We start from the raw sequence: 21023 nt of genomic DNA, 5'->3' as shown, positions 1-21023 counted from the left end.
AACTTGGTATTGCAATAATCATGCTGATCCCGAGAAGGTAGTTACGGTGTTATGGTTACCGAATAGTGAACGCTGTAGGAAAAAAAACAATGATAGAACTTCCGGATGTTTTTCCCATCTGCCCGCCACCCCTCAAAAAAAAGTTTTAAAAGCAACATAACACATTATATGTGGCACCATTAAAATGTACAACTCATCCCTCCCCATAAAAGGCATCATATGGCTATATCAACGAGTTATGGCTCTTGCAATGCGATGATGAAAATTGCTCGGTCCTTTAGACACAAAATAGACCGGTCACTAAGTGAGGTTTAATGCCTTCTTGTACTTTTGATTCATTACGCCATTATTTCTACCACAAAGATGCATTATACATCAAACTACTTTTGAACTTTCCTTTTACTTGATGCTAAATAAATAAGACTATTTGCCATAAACTCAAATTTTGCCAGCGAAATGAAACCAGAAGCCCCAACCTTGTCAACCTGTCAAGAGTAAAGAGTCAATTCTGCCACAGCTCTGTGATTGAGTAGCAAAATGTCAGCCAACAAGAGGTAACAGCCGAATTCCTCCGTCTCCACAACGTTCCTCTCCATGAGGCGTTGTCCTCAGACCAGCCGCAGTGAGGACTCACCTTAACAGCCCCTTCGGAGCCTTCTTCTTTGAAGTCGTCATATTTCATTACCTCCGCCATAATGAAACCCTTCTCGAAATCTGTGTGAATCTTCCCTGCAGCCTGAGGAGCCTTTGTCCCTTTCTGTCAATAAGGTAAAAATAAAACAGTTCAGGAAGATGGATTACAGGACGGGTGGGTCAGTCAGCTGATCTGGACTTGTGTACAAAGTTTCTCTCTCATATCTCTCAATATGTTCCTTATAGGTAAAAGAAAAACTTCTTAAAATCGAAACTACCAATATACAGTAGATTAGCGGAAATAACAGAAAATGAATTCCTCTACTCCCAGGTTAGGAGAAAGTTTCCCTTTAAGACCATCAGTTGTCAAAAGTAAAAGGTATGTACATCAACATAACCTTAAAGGGATTGTCCGATTAGCTTTTTTTTGGTAACTGTTCCCCAGCACTCCAACTGTGCCTTTTTGATATACTTACCGTGGCACCGGAGATAGGCGACATCACCGTATCTGCTGGCCTGGTGATGTCCCGTAAACCTGTCATGTGGACTTTAATGTAGAAGCCCTGACAGGTTTATGGGACATCACTGATGACTTGCCGGTCCGCCAGCCTGTTGACTGCTGCAGCAACGTGGGTAAATAACCACTGCAGAAAAAGTCAAAGCATCAGAGCAACGACGGGGTAACAGCATGGCAGTGGGGAGGCAATTAGTTTTTATATCTATGTCAGCCCCCATGGCCACCAATGTTTCCATGTATTGGAAAACCCCTTTAAGGCCTTTTTACATGACCTAATGTACCCAAAAATGAGCTTCTATAAGCGGTCGATGTAAATGATGTGAATAATTGAAGAGACGATATCCAAAGTGATTCATATCAATATTTTAAAGAAACTGATACAAAATTGGTCACATCCTTTTCATGTTTATTGTATCATTAGCAACATGTTAGAGCTAAAATCACTTAACCCCTTAGTGACGGCCCTATAGTATTTTTACGTCCTGCTGTTGCAGGACGTGTATGGAGGGAGATAGCGCCGCTATCTCCCTCCATACAGTGCGAGCATCAGCTGTTTATTACAGCTGACACCCGCGGGCAATAGCCGCAATCGGCCGTTTGGCTGATCGCGGCTATTAACCCTTTAAATGCCGACGTCAATTCTGACAACGGCATCTAAATCCCCCGAACGATGTTCAGGGGTCCCGTAAGCCCCCCCGCGCTAAGATCGGGGGAGCTGTGCAAGTGTAATGGCAGCCGGGGGCCTTTTGAAAGGCCTTAGCAGACTGCACAGCAAACTATCCCCGTGGGGTGGCTTGATAGACTGCCTGTTAAAAAACGGTATGACGTTATGCTATAGCAGGAGCGATCAAAGCGTCGCTGGTTGTAGTCCTCTAGGAGGACTAAAGGGAAGTGTAAAAAGAGCAAAAAAGTTTTAGTAATTTAAAAAAAAAAAAAAAGGTCATAAAAGTTCAAAGAAAAAACTCCTTTGCCATATTTGCAATAAAAAATTAAAATAAACCAAAAATATGTATTTGGTATCGCTGCGTCCGTAAAAGTACGATCTATCAAAGTAATGCATTATTTACCCCGCACGATGAACGTGGTCCGAAAAAAATAAAGAACGCCAGAAATGCACTTTTTTGGTCACCCTATCTCCGAGAAAAAATTTAATAAAAAGCGATCAAAAAGTCAATTGTATGCGAAAATGGTACCAACGGAAACGACAGAACGTACAGCACAAAATGAGCCCTTATTCAACTATGACGACAGAAAAATAAAAAAATTATTGTTTGCAGAAAATGGACACAGAAAATAACTTTAAGAAATTAAATATCTTAAAAAAAAAATACAAGTAGTACAGCAAAATGAAAACTATACGGCTGCATTCAGCGTATTTTCGTCGGAAATCTCGCCGTTTGGCCGCAGTAAAAACCGTGAGATTTCCGCCGGGAGAACCGCCGCGGTTTAAGCCGTGGCGGCTTTGAAGCGGTCCGGCCGCATGCTTTTCCGTTGCGGCCGGCTCTACCATAGAGGAGAGCACGGCCGTAACATAAATAAACAAAAAAACGAAAGTAAATAGAAATGCTGCAACTTCTGAAACCGCGGCTGCGGCGGCCGCAGCTTCAACCGGATTTACCGCAGCAGATTAGCCGCCCCGTGTGGACGAGATTTCTGAGAAATCTCATCCACATGGCTGGCTAATCCCGAGATAAGCGGCCGCGGGCAGTTTTGCCGCGGGCGGATCTGCTGCGGCAAAACCGCAGCAAATCCGCCCTGTGTGAATCCAGCCTACAAGTTTGGTATCATAGTAATCGTACTGACCCATAGAATAAAGTCATCAGGTCATTTTTGTTGCAGTTTGTGCGCCGTAGAAACAAGATGCACTGGAAGATGGTGGAATGTCTTTTTTTTTCATTTTACTCCACTTAGAATTTTTAAAAAGTTTTTCAGTACATTATATGGTACAATAAATAGCACCATTGAAAAATACATCTTGTCCCACAAAAAACAAGCCCTCATACAGCGACGTCGGAGGATAAATAAAAGGGGGGAGGAAAAAACGAAAATGGAAAAAAGCAAAAAAGCTCCGTCACTAAGGGGTTAAACTGTTTCAAAACAGTCACTGCAAATTTCAGGTTTGATTGCAAAGTGTCTAAAGTCACAGAATAGAAAAATCTTGTTTTGTGGAAAGTGTAGTTTGCGAGATCTACATCACTTTGGAAATCACCTCTTCAATGATATCCGTCCTACAAATTTGAGTCATTCATGAACAACATTTTTTTGCTTGGTGGGAGGTTATAAATTTTGCCAAAATGCATTTGGCTGTGATGAAATGTTTTGAAATCTCTGAATTTGAATCCAGATTCAACCAAGATCTTAATAGCAATTTAGAAGGACAAAACCGTTCTATGTAAAGCAGCCTTCACCCTGTAACGTGGTCGGCATAACTCACACCTCTCTGCATAAGTGTACATGCACACGGACGAATTTAAAGTAGGTATGGTCAGGCACACCTCGTATTGGACAGCACACGGGCAGCTCGTCCGCGTTCTGTCTGTTGTACCCAAAAATCAGACAAGAACGGGACATGATGCAATTTTTTTTTACTCTGACTTTCCGTCCAAGTTATAAAAAGAAAAAAAAAAAGCCCATGTACGTACGGCCAATCAAATTAATGGGTGTTATTTTGATCAGAAAATCGGACAAGAACCTCGTCTGTGTGTATGCACCGCCTATGGATAAGACAACGGCTTGTAAAGAATCAAGAGACAAAGTTTATTGTAATAGTTCTGCACTGAAAAAAAAATCAAAATGAACACAAGAGGAGATTCAAGAGCTTGATTTCAGGATTAGAAGGCATCAGTCTTGCATGACACTCCAGGACATCCAACTTTCGAGCCCACCACCCAGATTTGAGAAATAACAGTAACTTGAGGCTGCCTAATAACGCGTGTGAAGCTGCTTAGGATCCTGACATGGTAAAGCACAGTTTTTACAATGCAAGATGTATTGGGCTAATATGGCTACTCACTGATGCTTACCTTACTAAATATCGGAGCACATTAGATGCAGAACGAGTGCAATCATTCTTGTTAGAAAAACTACCCTTCATTACTCCTTGGTGGGGCAAAGTGGACGTTTATCACTTATATGGTAGGGCTTCTTACGGGAGGTGCTAGTCCACCAGACCAAGAGAAAAGGAAAACTGGATATTTTTGAAAAGTCCTTCTTTTTTTATTTCTTTTTTTATGTATGCAAAAACTTTCTACTCTTTCAGTAATTTTGCATCCTTCACTGATTCAAGTTCTGCAAAACTTCTTTAACTATCACAGAATCGTTATCAGATAACAAAATATAAACTGTTACGTTTCACCACTATGGTGCAAATAACGGTGCACTATTTACCTACAGGTCTCAATAAAAAAATGTGTTACTTTTATTTGGAATATATTATCTATATCATATACACACACAATAATATATATATATATATATATATACACATACATATATACACGCTATCTATACATATGTACATATACATACAAACATACACACATTATATATATACACACACACACACATATATATATATATATATTATATATATATATATACATACACATACACACACACACACACACACACACACACACATATATATATATATATATATATATACACATACACATACACACACACACATTATATATATACACATACATATTATAGATATATATATATACATATATATATATACACACACACACACACATATATATATATACATATACACACACACACACACACACACACACAAATATAGATACATGTGTCTTTTTTCTCAAACAGTCTGACCAAAACCTGACGAAGAGGCCTTAAGCAGACTCAAAAACTTGCCCATGTAATTTTTCTGGTTGGACAATAAAAGTCTCCGCTTCATAATACGCTTGTCTTTTTTATACAAGAGAATTTAACCTCACGATTATTTTTGGAGTGTAAATACAGTATTTCTAATACTCTACGTTATAGATTATCCAATGGGATAGAATTTAGATAACAGAAACTTCGATTATTTACCCATGATATAAATGCGCACAATACAAACGCTAACCGTTCCTGAATTTCCTGTGGACAGATTGACAACCCGGTAAAACAGTGTATTTTTAGAGCTACCTTTGACCCCGTCCCTTGCTAAGAGGCTCTGCATATATTTGTAAGTCCCCGGAGCAGCGGAGAGAGAGAATTAAATCTCTCGAGCTTCTCTCTAGAAATAGTATTACTTTGATCCAAATCAAAGGAATGCTGCAGTCTTTGTACGTTCTTGTAATAATTACATATTTTGTAATACATAATTTGTAGCTACGTCCGCTGCAGCGTACACGGGCATAATGGGAGCCCTCACACAGGGTATTTCCATTTAAAAGCAAAACCGTTTCCCTCCTCATTGTCCTGTGGGAGCAAATTAGTCAGTCGCCACGGGCACAATCAGCGAATATCAATATTTTAAACCCATATCATCGCGGTTTTTATTAGTGTCAGGATGGAATGTATAGCATTATCAGAACAAAGTCTACCTCTTAAATTATAAACCACTTAAAGGGATGAATTATTACACACTGGCTTTACGTTTTGGATACCAGCTGTGTATCTGCGAGGAGTGTAATGATGTTATATTGCTTTCGCAGTTGAAAATGCAACCCAGGGAAGAAGGGGGGAAGAAGAAGAAGGAAAAAAAAAAAAAAAACGGGACGACAGAAACACCTACAAACCAAACAAAGTTAGTGAATACTGAATGAAGAGCAGCATCAATTTAACTGGAGAAGAAGCTCAGTCACACAGATTAACCAAGTACAATACTGGCGTTTCTTATCTCTGCCCGCAGGAGGGGGGTAGCCAGATTCTACAGGATGAAGAAATGCAGACTATGTAATAGGCAGAATCAATTGTTACCTGCCTCAATCAATGCCGCTCCACTTTCACCGTTCAGCAGCTCTCAAATAATTAACGTTATCCTGGACACACGCAAAAAAAAAAGGCTCTGGTGTAATGACTAGCTAACCTCCGCCATGACAGACTACAAAGTGCCTGATATCAATCTCAATTCACTAGTGGGGGGGAACTGAAGGGTGTGGATGAATAAAGTACCAGCCTTACCCTTATGGTCCAAGCGCGCACTTCATCGGGGCCTGCGGTGAAGAAGTATTCAAGCTGTAGTGCTGCGTATCCAGTTTTAATAATCTTGGACAAGGCACTGAAACAAGAAGGCAAGTGATCAGTTCATATCACTACGAGAGGGATGGGCTGTATCATCAGCCCTACTCGAGAACTGGATTTCACAAAACCTCAAGGAGAACCGGCTAGACGTGAAAGTCCTTCGCAGATTTAACCTCTTGTGTTAAGAAAAATAAACACACGCACAAAAAATAAAAAAATTAAATAAATAAACCCTCCAGTGGAACTTATCTCTCTTTCATAGCCGTCTCCTTACATCAGCAGAAGGCTATTTACATTGAGTCATCATTCAAGATAAAAATAAAAAAAATACCATTTTATTTTATTTATTTTTTTACACCTATAAGCTTCCTGTTCTACTAACGTATGACGAAAGAATTTCGGGTTGATTGTCGCCCTCTAAAAAAAAAAAAAAAAAATGTACCCCCACCCCATTTACCTCCCCCCCCAAACCTATGCTATAATTAAAAACACTGCGCTCCGATGACAGATGACAGTTAAAAACTTAATTTCAAATAAATCTTTTCAACTCTGTCTCATGATAAAGAAAGGAGAAGATTCCCTCTTTATAATGGTAATTACTCTGTCATTTATTATTCTATCAGTGCAAGCAATTAAATTACAGCAAGGAAATAGTTGATAATAAAGTGTAGGGAAAATGAATGCTAATTAACCTTTGTGTCACTTTCTCTTCCAGATACTTCTGCTTCTCCTCATCACTCATGTCTTGCAGCTTCAGTTCCAAGGCCCCACTAAAAGGAATGACCAAGGCCCCTGGGTCATGCTTGTCCACCCACTCCTTAATTTTTATCAACCTGTAGACAAAAGAGGGCACAACATTATCTTGTAGTGCATGCATGACGATGCCACATTCATTATTATCAAGTAGCACATACATATTCATAAGAGTCACGCGGCTTTATGATGCCACCTTCTTGTGTATTGCTTTCCAAGGTCAAGGCATTAACGGCTCGTGATTGCTTCAGGTGTACTCCATTAATATTTCACTCATCGGCATTTACTTCGGACCCTTTTTTTTTTCTTTTTATAGGAGTGAAGTGTTGATATGGAAAAGTGTTCTAGAGAAAAGTTTTAGGAGGTAGTAAAAACAAGTGACCCTTTTTTGGGACAGAGGGGCGTTCTTCTACGAACAAGAAGCCATGTGGTGGACCATTTGTTCTCACCAGTGGCTACATCTTTATGTCATACAACATGTAAAGTTAACCAGTGATAAGTAAAATCATCTGGGAAAATCTAAGGCGATCATGTGAGTGGTGGTGAATGCATCGCATTAGGGGCTCTTCATGCGTATTACTCGCTGCACAGCGAATATGCATTTAACATGCACATTTGCTGCGTAGGTTAAATTCCTAGAGCCCATATTGATGTAGAATATGCACCTAAATAGGACACTCATGTGAAAGTGGCCCAAAATAAATCATTGGGCTTTTAGCACCATGGATTACACCAGGTAACGATACACCCGGTGAGTGGGCCCTAAGGGACACAATAGCAACTTTTGGGTTGGAATCTCTAGTACTGTAGTAACTTGGCCCCTACATACAAAAAGGGTAATGAGCCCATATTTGAAGATGATATACATCGAGCTGTGCGCACTAAATATTTCATATGGTTGTCTTTGTATACTTGGTTGCTTTACATACTGTTATTCTTAGTCTCCCATCAGGGCCCCACAGTAGAGAGTACATGTTTCCCAACCTTGAACTTCATAATTTTTTTTTCTTTTTAATTGCAGTGTGTGTAATGTTCATTTTGTTTTCTTTATGCAATAAATACAGGTTATTTTGGACAATGTATCCACAAATTAAGATGTCTGGAGAACTAAATCTTCCCCAGTTTATACCTAATCGGTTTAAAGAATTTTTTTGTGTACTTGAATTAATAACCGAGGCGGATATATTGGGAGCTACCCAGTTTTCATGATTTATTCCTTTAAGGGGTTGTCTGGGTGCGAGACAATCATTTAAAGAATAGATCCAAATCTGTTAACCCAATTAAAGCAGAGATACTTTCCAATCCGCTTCCCCCTGGTGATCCAGCGCCGCAGCCCTGCTGGCCTCTTGGCCTTTAATTTGGGAACGGCCATTACCCGACTGCTGCAGCCAATCACAGACCGCAATGGTCACATACCATCGTCATCACATCACGGTTTAGATGCTAGGAGCCATGATGCCAAGTGAACGGCACCTGACCGCTGCGGCGGAACGTGGGTTTTTAGTGCTAGATCACCGGAAGAGAGGATGGGAAAGTAACTGTTCTTTTATTGTTTTAATAGATTTGGATCCATTTTTTTAAAACATTGTCTCGTAGCCGGGCAACCCCTTTAAAGCAGTAGATAGACAGCCCTGCTTTTTTTCAGGAACAGTGCCACTCTTGTTCACAGGTTGGGTATGGTATTGCAATTCATCCTGGTTCAAGTAAATGATACTAAACTGCACTACCAGACATGGTCTATAATCCCCGACATGCCTAATATATATTGACTCAACAACAAAGTGGCTATTGTTAACGTCAAGTAAACTGATTAGTTCCCATTTGGAATTTAGAGGATATTAAAAGGTTATGGCATATTTAAGCGCCCACATCATCCTTCGAGTCATTTCTCAGTTTTCGATATTAAGACCTCCATTTAGCGACAGTTTTTTTCCCACTGATAGACAAGGTAATCTGCCTATGAGGCCCGATTCACACGAGCGCATGCGTATTTGTGCGCGCATGAGCGCAGCGGTTTTGTGGAATGAAAAATGCTTTTTTGTACCCGCCTCCGCGTATTTTACTGTCATTTTTCCACCAGTAAGGCATGTGGATTTCTGGCAAAGAATACACACCGACCGAAATGGCTAATTAGTCTAACGAGTTCTTTTTTATGCGATTCCGGCCTAAATTGCGAACTTAAAAATGTAAGAAAAATATCAGAACCGCACGCAGTAGTACATCTACACCCAAGCCTGAGTTTACATCCTCTGCATGTCTTGCACAGATTTGTATGAGTTGCTTTCCCCGAATTATACATATTTCATCTCGCGCATGTATAAAAGAAACAATGGAATTTAGAAATTACAGAAGCTCCATCACAAAACGTCTCATTTTGAACAATACAATAACTGGGGTTTGATCGCAAGCTAAGCCTTCTGCAGCTACTGGAGGTTAATGAAATAATATATAACTTGGGTTTAGCAAAAGCTCAGATTTCCGCAAAGAAAACAGAAATTTGCATATATTATCTCAAACGGAATCTGGCTTTATATATATCATTTGTAATGATAATTGCAGAACAAGGTTTCAAAGCTGCAGTTATGTCACTGTTTACACACCACACAATTTACATCCGTGGCCACAAGAATTCACATGACGGTTATTAGCAATACGTATTTCTCATGGCAAGATGACAGATTTGGGGGGTTTAAGCATAAACTCATGCCATGAAAGTTTGCGGACAGTATGGGGGGAATTTATCAAGGCGGGCTTTCATCTACCTAGCAGGGCCAGAGCAGAATGCACATATTAGGACCCACACGCATCTTAAGAAATAAGGCGCAACTCTGGCCGGCCTGTGCGCCATGAAGGCAAATCTATACTGTCTAGATTTGTGCTATACTTTCTCGCATAAGTTATTGTTGTGAGAATGTGCCAGTTTGTGGGAGGCTACATTCTCTCCCGCTAAGCCACACGCATTTTTCAGAAAATAAGCCAACGTGGTGTAAAACTGCAAAAAGCTACACTTTTTGGGGAAAAATTACACTTTCTACAAAATCAAGTGAAGATAATATGGCTTATTAAAAAATAAATAAAAATAAAAACTTTGCCCTGGACAACCCCTTCAATTCTCCTCTTGACTCATAGAATCCTAGAATGGTAGAGTTGGAGGGACCTCCAGGGTCATCGGGTCCAACCCCCTGCTCAGTGCAGGATCACTAAATCATCCCAGACAGATGTCTGTCCAGCCTCTGTTTGTAGACTTCCATTGAAGAACTCACCACCTCCTGTGGTAACCTGACTCAAGAAATCGTAATGATGAGTGGCATGATCTAAAACAGCACTGAAAGAAAATGCATTTCTCTGTTGGGCGTTGCTTATCCTTTTTGCAGCTGTGCAAGAAGGTTTATTTGTACAGTGAGAAATCTGATGTCTTTCTTGATATTTGCTGAAAGGTAAGGGTAGACAGATCTGCATACACGTTACAGGTCTTGAACTTCTCCATCGCCTGGTACCACCAGCACTTTTGGGTCTACACCCCAAGCCCTGAGTGTTAGGTTTCATGCAGCCCGACTGATGAAGGGGTTTACCCGAAACGCGCATCTGCTGTTTTTTAATTCATGTAATAAAAGAGAAGTTAGATATTCCATCGCACTGTCCTGTGATCTTCATTGGAGAGCAGCACCAGTTTTTTAGTCTTTCACATATTTAATTTGCCCATCGCTGGTGGGTGCATCTGGTTGGGAGCACCCCCATCATTCACTTGTATTTATATTTTTCCACAACCCTGTTGAGGCTTCCGCGCTCTGGAGATTTGTCTGTGACTCAGGCCCTCATCATCATTGGGTTTGCTCCACACCCTTTTCTTTTCCTTTCTTGAACCACAAAGTCATGCAAACAGAAATCCAGCAATGCAATACCGGTGTTGCATTAGGAATAATTACTTTTGGTAGGGGCTACTCCTAAAATGTGCCGTTATTTCTTCCACTTTATTCATGTCCCATGGATGATAACAGAAGCCACAGTGTGCAGATGTAAAAAGAACATCCAAGAATCTAATATTTTGTACGACATATTTAGTAAGATTTCACATATACGGTATATTAGTTTAGATGTATCGAGCTTCACTCGATAACGGTAAATACTGGAAAAATGCAATGACAGACAGTTATGGGACAGTAATGGGGGCTTCATGAATGCAGGCTCCTTTCTTTAATACTTCCTATCTGTAGACAGGAGATTTATAATTAGATGTTTTATGCATATTTTAGCTTAAAAGCTACAAAAGGGTTTTAAATGTCCCGTTTGGAACAAAGTTAATAAGAGTAAAAGACAAATGTTATGAAAATCCCCCAGCTGGATAAAAGTTAGTAATATGTTTTGCCTATAGGCACATATAGGTTTCTGGCCCTACACATTTCCAAGCAGGATACTTGGGTGTGTGGTTATACAATTACAACATGGCAACAGCGGAATAAACAGGGCTTAAAGTGATTTAAAAACAAGTTCATTCAAAAACTCAAGAGCACTCAAAAATAAGGGCAGGTAATAGACGGTGGAACCTCTCCCAAAACAGCTACCCTTTTCCAGACCAGATTTTCTATGACAGATTATCAGTTCCACCATATATCATGCATACAAGTTGCCATCTTTGAAAAGACCACCCTCACAGACAACCACTTGTCAATGCAATTTTGGGCAGTCTCAAAAAGTTTCACTGCATATCTATTTTTTGATGCGCTTTCCCCCCCCCTTGGAGAATCTTTGAGTACAATTATTAGTCGAGTTGATGCTATTTTACCACAAATCATGGCTGTGTCCGAGATGCCCTAGCTAAAGGCAGTGTTCATGCGTCAAAAATAGATGTGGAGTGGACAAGGAAACCGCGTGGATTCTATATAAAATTTGCGTCCTATTCATCTGAATGGGAATCTGTGTCACAGGTTATAGAACACAGATTTGAAATTCATGTCATGGAAAAATAGTGATGCGTCCCTTTTTGACAGACAATTTGCATCGGGATATCGGCACATGGATTAGCCCCACTGAAGTGGCCTAAACCACATGTGGATCCATGCCATCTGATGAGCCTCAGATTTCTTATGCGGTAAATTCATGTTGAAATGTTATCAACATGGACTATGCCCCGTAATGTAGACCTAGATAGGAATACCCCAAACTGTCTGTAGGTCTGCTAAAGTCAATACGGTAATCACCAAGATATTTTAATCATCACATATAAATATATAGGACATAGTAGTGGCAATAACCATTTTATACCCAAAATAAGAAAAATAAATTAATATAAAAATTAAGATATCTGCAGCTCCTCAATTCATTAAGAACTGCTACAGCACTGAGGCTTTCTTCACATTCCGGTTCTTCTGTTTCATTGTGAAATAGAACACACACAAGAAAAAGCCATGCTGCATTGTCAAAAACGATGAAAACTGGAAGTGTCTGACAGAGCCTGCTGACTAGAATGGGTTCCATCCGATTTTCATCATTTTGCCAGAAAAAAATAGGCAACATGCTGCAATATTTTTTTGGCATTTATGACCAAAAACCATAAAGAAAACCACAGCTGGAAGTGTGAACGGAGCCTAGGGCTTACAAGACAATGGTACAGACTTCTACATTGTATATTCTTCAAAACTTTTTTGGGCAAGACACAGTTGAATGTCCTAAGACACAACGTGTACCCTACATCCTACGGAAGAGGTAAGACAATTTTTTGTAAAATTATGCATTTAGGAGAAAACAGTTTACAGATTTAGAACTTGAATCATCTCCAATGGTGGGTTAAAATAAATGATCATAAGTCTGAAAAGATGATGATGTGGAAGCTAACCCCACTCAACAAGGCTAGTACGACATGTACAAAAGAACAGGCAGCACACTGCTAATATAATAGAACTATCCACAAGAAAAGTTTGCTGCAATACTAAGCAACTCCTCACTTAAATGGTTTAATGTAATCCAATGGTTAGGTCACATTAAAAAAAATAAAGCTTTTATTGGCTGTAGCGCACCTTATAAGAAGAAACCACTGTTTGGGAAAAAAAAAAAAAGACTACAACATATTTAACACGAGTTAAAAAATATATTCGATTTGGTTCAGAGCTTGCCTGAATGTGACCATTTTCTTACCAAAATTTGTGGCTTCCAGTCAACGAAAGGGTTACACTTCCATACTGCAGACAGCAAGCAGTGCACTACCATTTTAACAGGATTTCTGTTCAGTCCTTGGAAAGATTATTTGCATTCCTCGGGACCTCTATTGTGAAATTCAGATGAATAAAGACTTACAAATCATTTTTGTGCCGCCACTGAGAGACTGAGAGCCAGTGAATACTCTATTGTACCTTAACTATAATTGGCAAGACAGGCAAAAACCTGACAGTGTAGAGAAGCACAAGCTTAATAACAAAGGAGAATATCTTAAAGTGTTGACAGATGATCTTCACAATGCAGAAGCAAAGCTGCTACATTCTGGCAGTAAATGAGCACAGAGGTGTAAAGGTTTCTGAAGTGACTGACATCAGACCAGCTATTTCTTCTCAGACGGAATATGGTTGGGAAAGCGCTGTCTGCTGTAATACGTGTGACTTGTTCTTCCTATTCCGTGTACAACACGACGCCTAAACCGAATATGAAAACCTGTATAACAAACAAACAGCTGAGGAGAATGTTATACACAATTCTACTTTCTCTTGAAGGATTCTTCGCAAACACCCATGACGCGATCTACGTTTGCATGGCCGTAAACTAGGTGGACCCCAACTCATGGAAGGGCAACGTGCTCATGCCGGATGTATGAGTGTTGATGAAATACAGCCCCATAGTAACATATGTCCATCCAGTTCCATCCCCCCCATGTTTATCCGGAGGAAATACTAATGCCTCATGTACGCAATGAACCCCCCATGTTACTGGTGTTTTATGATCTAGACTCCTCTAGAGAACCTAATTAATGTCTAATTTATAATAGCTAGCTATGCTGATAAATGATTTAGCTTTATCGATAGACATGTCAATAGATGTTAGGAAGAGGGTGTCTAAGAAGGAAATGTAGTTACTCTCATGTACATGGCCACAATAGGGAACCCATAGACTTCTACAGGGTCCTCCCTACTTCACAACCACTACTTATCCAATTATATGCAGACACAAGCAAGTTATTTTCTTTTGTTACATAGGATATGTGATTTTCCCGAAGACGATTTTCGAAATATGTACCGTACGGTAGTAGAGTGCCTATGGCTCCCTAGCAGGAAACTATAGCAGATTCCAATTGCCGCCCTACAGTCTCTTTATTTAATACCAGCTCCTCGGGTGTGTGCAATTTTTAGAACTACAATTTTTAGGGCATCTGAAGGATTCACTATTGTAAGACATCGGTACAGTACGATGCTTGTAAATGTGGTCCTAATATAGGAGTTCTATAAATTAATGGTATAAGCCAGTGAAATAATTGCTTATGTAAGACGGTCTACAGAGGGACGTAAAAAAGTGTTCCAGCTATAATAAAACCTTGTTATTCTGAATGATGGGGGTTCCTCTAGGGCTGGGCAATTGAATTAATTAGATCAATCACCGATTTGCTGAGGCATGCCTCTAATTTTCATTGCAATTGTGAAATCGCTATTCGTTCTGTCCCCTGTGGAGGGGATTAATATTGGGCCAAGGCAAAAATGGGTGTGCAGGACACCGGCAAGTTTTACCTGTGTATGGGTTGTTGATGATCTGGAGGACAGTGCACGAATAAAGCAAAGAGCTGATTGGCTGAGGCTTGGCCAATCACTGCTATGCTCATTTCCTGTATGCAGATTCATTAGCGTCCTATACAGCACGGCGACGGGGAGTTGGTTTACGGAAAAAGGTACATGGGGCTGTTAAGAAATTGCTCTGTATGAGATTCCTTTATGTAAAAAAAATGTGTCTAAGTATTAACTTACTTAGTGAAAAAAAAAAAAAAGAAAAATTGATATTAAAATCTAAAAAGCATTGGAAAGGAAATAAAATAAAAACAAAACTTTAATTTTAGGCCTAATTGCCCAGCCCAAGTTTTCCCTCTAGATCATCACTTAGGCCTCATGCCCATGGCCGTGACAGACTCCACCAGCGGAATATCGCAGCGGAGTCAGGCACGGCCCCCCAAAAACTCAATACTCACTTCTCTGGATCCGCCATGCACATCCCGCCTGCCGAGGCGGCACGCATGGGAAGTACAGCGCGAGACACGGCGGCAGTGCGGGATGACGCGTCCGGCGGTAACACCTAATCACGTGATACTTCCGCTGTGCTCACAATTAGAGCATGGGGCGGTTTCTTTCACACTTCGAAATTCCGTGATCGAATTCTGCAGCGTGAACATTGAGCCATTATGTTCATTGAAGCCTAATAGCTGCGGCATAACGCGTTAAACGCAGCAGAAATCCAGACGTGGGCATTAGCCCTTATACACCGCTACAGCAATTGTGATTATCTGGCCGAAAAGCTCTTTTTAAGCATATGACCGATGAGGATGAGATCTGACCAATTGTAGAAATGCTGTGTGTATTCCCAGCATCAGCTATATTTATATAAGGGATAGGTTAACAGCCATTAAAAAATAATTGGGTAAATAACTCTAATGACCAATTAATGCATCAATGACAAGTATTTAGGACCACTAGAGTCCTTTATTCTCCAAGAGGAGGAAGATGAAAAGGTAAGCTTACATTTCTCTGCGCTTAACATACTCTCGCCCTACACTTCAAGATGAAACGTATACCTGCACACAAACAAATTTTCTCTACTAATTAAGTGTCAAACAGCGTCTACACGGACAAGGCGGCTTGTAAACAATAAGAGCAACAAAACGGTTAGAAACGTTTGATAAAGATTAGGTCTTTACATTCTACTTATGTAGTTATGTCCCTGGCTGGCGGCTATATTAATTTCTATTGAAACTGGAGTAGGAGGAGCAGTGAGATACTTCAGCTTTCTTGCACATCACTAAACTACATATTCCTTTTCAGAAGAAGAAAAAAGGGGAGAAAAGCAATAAACTCTAAAACCCTTACGGGTTACATAAAAGTGACTGCTTCGCGCAGTTTGACACAACCCCGATAGGCACCGATGCCAGCCCACATTTCACATAAGGCTAGGACTGCATGGTGACTTTGGCTGCTACACATGTTGTATGGCCAAAGCGCACACTTTGGTCTTGCTACATTGCATCCTAATGTAAGTGGATGTAGTCATGCTGTGACTCAAGTTACTGAGACCCAACAGTTGCAAGAAATCCAAACTTCATGGGTTTCTTGCAGTTGTTATGTTGTGGCCAAAGTAGTCCTATCCTAAAGGGGCTGTCCCACTTCTAGCTGTTGTAGTAGCAGGAAGCAGACCACTCTGTATACGGCGCAGTGGCCCAGGTTGGTATTGTAGGCTTCGTATTGTTGACGTGATTGTGACACAGCCTGCAGTACCAACCCGGGCCACTGCACAATGCCCGGAGCAGTCTGCTTCCTACCGCAAAATTGCTAGAAGTAGGACAACCCCTTTAAGGTATACATTTAATCAAGTATCTTTCTATAGTAAGAGGGGTATGAAAGTTGTTTCACTGCAATCAACAGGGAAAGCAGGAAGGGGAGAGGGAGAACCCTCTTTTTTTATTGGGTGACAGAAAAAGCTGTCTCATGCAGCTAAAATAGCTCAAATTCTCCCGCCCAACGCCCCACACTAAAAAAAAGACATAAGAATTGCAGTTACTGCACATCCTAGGCTTTTTTCACATTACGTTAATTGCATCTCCCAGGACACACATGTTCAATGGATGACATACAGTGGCATCCACATAGGGCCCCACTCAAAAGAATGTGTTAAGTGTTCTATTATTTTTAACCAGATGAAGCTGCATGTCTACTACAGTGCGCCATACTTTTTTCTCCTTCTGGTATGTAGTCATGACCCGGGTGCGGCCAAAAAGCCACTTTTAGCACCCACTAGGCTAATGTAACCCTATGGACCATGTTCAGCATGTATGTCTGGAGCTTTCCTGACACCTACATTACAAATCTCATATGCACATAGCCAAAAATGTACATTCATTTAGGACTGGACAAGTCCAAAGAGGCGGAAAACCAATGTACCTACAAATGTGCTGTAGACACCAAACGTGTGTTTTTTCTTTTACGGTTATTATTTCCGTTAGAGTTCTTGTTGGTTGACAACTAAAAATAAAAATCAAACTGGTGGCAAAAGTGGTTTAACAGGATCTATTGTCCACCACCCAATTACTGAATCAGGAAAATACTACACAACATACAGTGGATCTGGAAAGTCTTCAGACATTCACTTTTTTTTTTAAACATTTTGTTATATTGTGGCTGTGTGCAGATTAAAAAAAAATAAAAAAAAATAAAAACACCTTTCCCCCCCATCATTCTGCACTCAATACCCCATAATGACAAAGTGATAGAACGCAGGAAATCTCTAATTTAAAAAAAAATGGAAAACTAATATTTTGAATTGACATAAGTATTCCCATCCTGTACTCAGTACTTTGTTGAAGCACCTTTGGCATCTTGGGTATGCCGCCACAAGGGTTGCACCTGGATTTGAGGATTTTCTCTCATTCTTCTCTGCAGATCTTCTCAAGCTCTGTCAGGTTGGATGATGACAGTCTGACATTTTCAGGTCTCTCCAGAAACATTCGATTGGATCCAAGTCAGGGCTCTGGCTAAACCACTCAAGGACAATCACCGAGTTGTCCCAAAGTCACTTCTCTGTTGTCTTGGCTGTGTACATAGGGTCATTGTCTTGCTGGAAGGTAAACCTTCTACCCTGTCTGAGGTTCCTTACACTCTGGATGAGGTTTTCACTAAGAATATCTATTAACTTTGGTCAGAGTTGATGTAAAGCTGAATGGAGCAGTTTCCCTGTCCCAAGCTGCTGAGAGTCACCCCCAGAGCATGATGCTGCCAACGCCATGCTTCACTGTAGGAATGGTATTGGGTAGGTGATCAGTAGTGTCTGGTTTACTCCAGACATAATGCTTAAAATTAAGACCAAAAAGTTCAAACTTTGTTTTCTCAGACCAGAGAATCTTGTTTCTCACAATCTGAGTCGTTTAGGTGCTTTCTGGCAAAATTCCAGGAGCGTTTTAACATGTCTTGTACTGAGGAGAGGCTTCTTTCTGGTTAACCTCCTATAAAGCCTGGACTGGTGGAGTGATGCAGCAATGGTTGACCTTCTGGAAGTTTCTCCCATCTGAACAAAGGATCTTTGGAACTCAGTCAGTTATCGTTGGTTTGTCACCCCTCTTAACAAGGCCTTTCCTCCCCGATTACTTCGTTTGGTTGGTTGTCAAGCTCTAGGAAGAGTCCTGGTTAACCCAAACTTCTTCATTTAAGAATTACGGAGGCCACTGAGCTCCTGGGAACTTTGAGTGAAGCAGAAATGTTTTTGTAGCCTTCTCCAGATCTCTGCTTCTACACTATCCTGTCTTTCCTCCTCATTGCTTGGTTTTGGTCTGATATGCATTGTGAGCTGTAAGAGCTTTTATAGACAGGGGTGTGTCTTTTCAAATGATGTCCAATCACATGAATTTACCACAGGTGGGCTCCAATCAAGGCATTGAAACATCTCAAAGATGATCAAAATAAATGGGAGGCCCCCAGAACTAAATTTCAAGGATCCTACTAAAGGGTGTGAAAACTTACCCCAATTCAAAATGTAAGTTTTTTTTTCATCTTTTAAAAACTTACAAAGATTTCTAACATTCTGTTTTCACTTTGTCATTATGGGGGAATCAATTTTTTTAAAATTTGCACAAGGCCACAACACAATGTAAGAAAAAGTTAAAGGGTCTGAAGACTTTCCGGACCCACTGTACAATAAGTATCAGTAAGCAATATATACATCTGTTTGCCATACGTTAGTCCATACCGTAAGTTTGATGAATATCTTCCCGGTGTATACACCAAACGGACCACAAGGTGCAGTAGACAAAGCCTTATTAACACATCCGCAGGATAGGCGATCAACAGCATATCAGCAGGAGTCCGCTGCCTGGAATTCCAACCAATTAGCTGTCTTCTGTGGCACTGTGTTTGTGCATCCATCTGATTTCTACAGAAAGCAGACAACTCCATTCCTACTGCAGTGGCCAGGTTTGGTATTGCAGGTCAAGATGCTATTAAAGGGAATAGGAACTTTGCCTGTAATACCAAGTCTAGCCACTGCAGTGGGAACAGAGCTTTGTGCTTCCTGCAAAATCAGTTCAGTGCACAAGCATACTGGCCCAGAAAACAGCTAATTGGTGGAGGTCCTAGGCAGAGGAGCTCAACCAATCTACTATTGATGGCCTATCCAGTGCATAGGCGCAACAATAGTTTGAACAACCCCTTCAAGGACTACCCATTATTGAAAACGAAGCCCGTTCCATACCCTGCGAGTGCCAGCTGTTTCTGATAACTGATACCCGCCTGCAAGTGCAGTGATCTGAGCTAGCGTTGATAACTGATACCCGCCTGCAAGTGCAGTGATCTGAGCTAGCGTTGATTGCTGCAGTTAGCTATGTAGATGCTACTGTTAAAGTTGACAGCACATCTAAGCAACCAACTGGAGGGAGGAGTCTTCCTTCAGAGCCTGCCTGCAAAACAAATGCAGGGTGCTGATGCGTTCACATGGCAGCTCAGAGCCCAGTAAAGGGGCTTCTTGGGCTGCCATGTATTAGTGTACTAAACTCTGTCAGTGGCAGGGCTTAATATAAGTGAAGTATTGCAGTATATTGTAGAAGAAATCAAACTACTGCAAGTTCAAATCTCCTATGGAGACTGAAAAATATATCTGCGAACAAGTTAAATAAGTTTTTTTTTTAAATATTAAAAAATAAAATAAATATAACTGGTATCACCATGTTCGTAAAAGTTAAAACTATTAATATATGTAACAACATTTTACACCGTGTAGGTCGTGGAGAAAATAAAAACAGTGCTAGAATTGGTTGTTTGGTCACTCCACTCACTTTAAAAATATTGAATTAAAAAGCGATCGAAAAGTCTTATGTATACGAAAATACTACAAATAAAAACTACAAAGTGCCCTGCAAAGAAAAAGCCCTCACACAGCCACATTGATGAAAAAAATTACATTAAACAGTCTCAGAACATAGTATTTTCTTTAAAGGTGCTTTTATTCTTTTTCAGAACTAATACTACATCTAATTAAAAAAATTAAAAAAAATTAAAAAAAAAACACTAAATTTTATATTGACACATTTGTACTGACTCGCAGAACAACGTTTATATGTCATTTTTGCTGCACAATTTTTTTTTTGTCACCCCACGCGAACATTATATGGTACAATAGATGGAACTGCTAAAAATATAGCTGTTCCCATAAAAACAAGCCATCATTCAGCTTGCATCAACAAAGTTACAGCTCCTTAATAGTGCGAATAAAAAACACAAAACAACATTTGAGACGTTTCTGGTCTTTAACGGGTTAGAATAAAGATATAGCACAAATGCTACGTCGCCTCAACACCCGTTGTACACATGCATCATGTTAGAGGAGAAAAAAGGAAATTGCTGTATTGACTCGCAGGGAACCAGGCATTTACAACGTACCGCAACCCAACAGCCAGAATAATGTATATCTTAAAGTTTAATGCTATGACTACCGTCTACAACTCTTACATTATTTTTATTGATATATTGGCTGTTAAATACATTTTTCAAAGCAAAACAAGACCGGTGAAATGGAAAATGAATCATATTTCTATATAGAACACGCAGATTTTTCTGGCGTTTAATGTGGGTTACCACAAGTGTGCCTGATCACAGCGTGAGCTTGTGAAAGCATGGTTTAAATGACTCCATATAAATACTCTTTATAGCAGATAACTACCGTCAAAGTCCATTTTCATGAGATGGAGGCCCATTAACTA

The 21023-nt window shown here is 40.2% G+C and overlaps 1 protein-coding gene across 2 annotated transcripts in view; it reads right to left on the bottom strand.

Moving 5' to 3' along the window:
* Positions 1-21023, bottom strand: part of OLA1 (Obg like ATPase 1) — a 179564-nt gene that overhangs the window by 13191 nt on the left and 145350 nt on the right. For both annotated transcript variants that reach the window (XM_066575831.1, XM_066575830.1), the window contains 3 exons: positions 7042-7182; positions 6290-6386; positions 635-757 (listed from right to left, as the gene is read on the bottom strand). In XM_066575831.1, the coding sequence (XP_066431928.1) occupies positions 635-757; positions 6290-6386; positions 7042-7182 (361 nt within the window). The remainder of the gene's footprint in view (positions 1-634; positions 758-6289; positions 6387-7041; positions 7183-21023) is intronic.

This window comes from Eleutherodactylus coqui, chromosome 8 (genome assembly GCF_035609145.1).
Source record: "Eleutherodactylus coqui strain aEleCoq1 chromosome 8, aEleCoq1.hap1, whole genome shotgun sequence".
Classification (NCBI taxonomy): Eukaryota; Metazoa; Chordata; class Amphibia; order Anura; family Eleutherodactylidae; genus Eleutherodactylus; species Eleutherodactylus coqui.
Note: the sequence above shows the minus strand (reverse complement) of the source record. Positions and strands in the feature narration are given on the sequence as shown.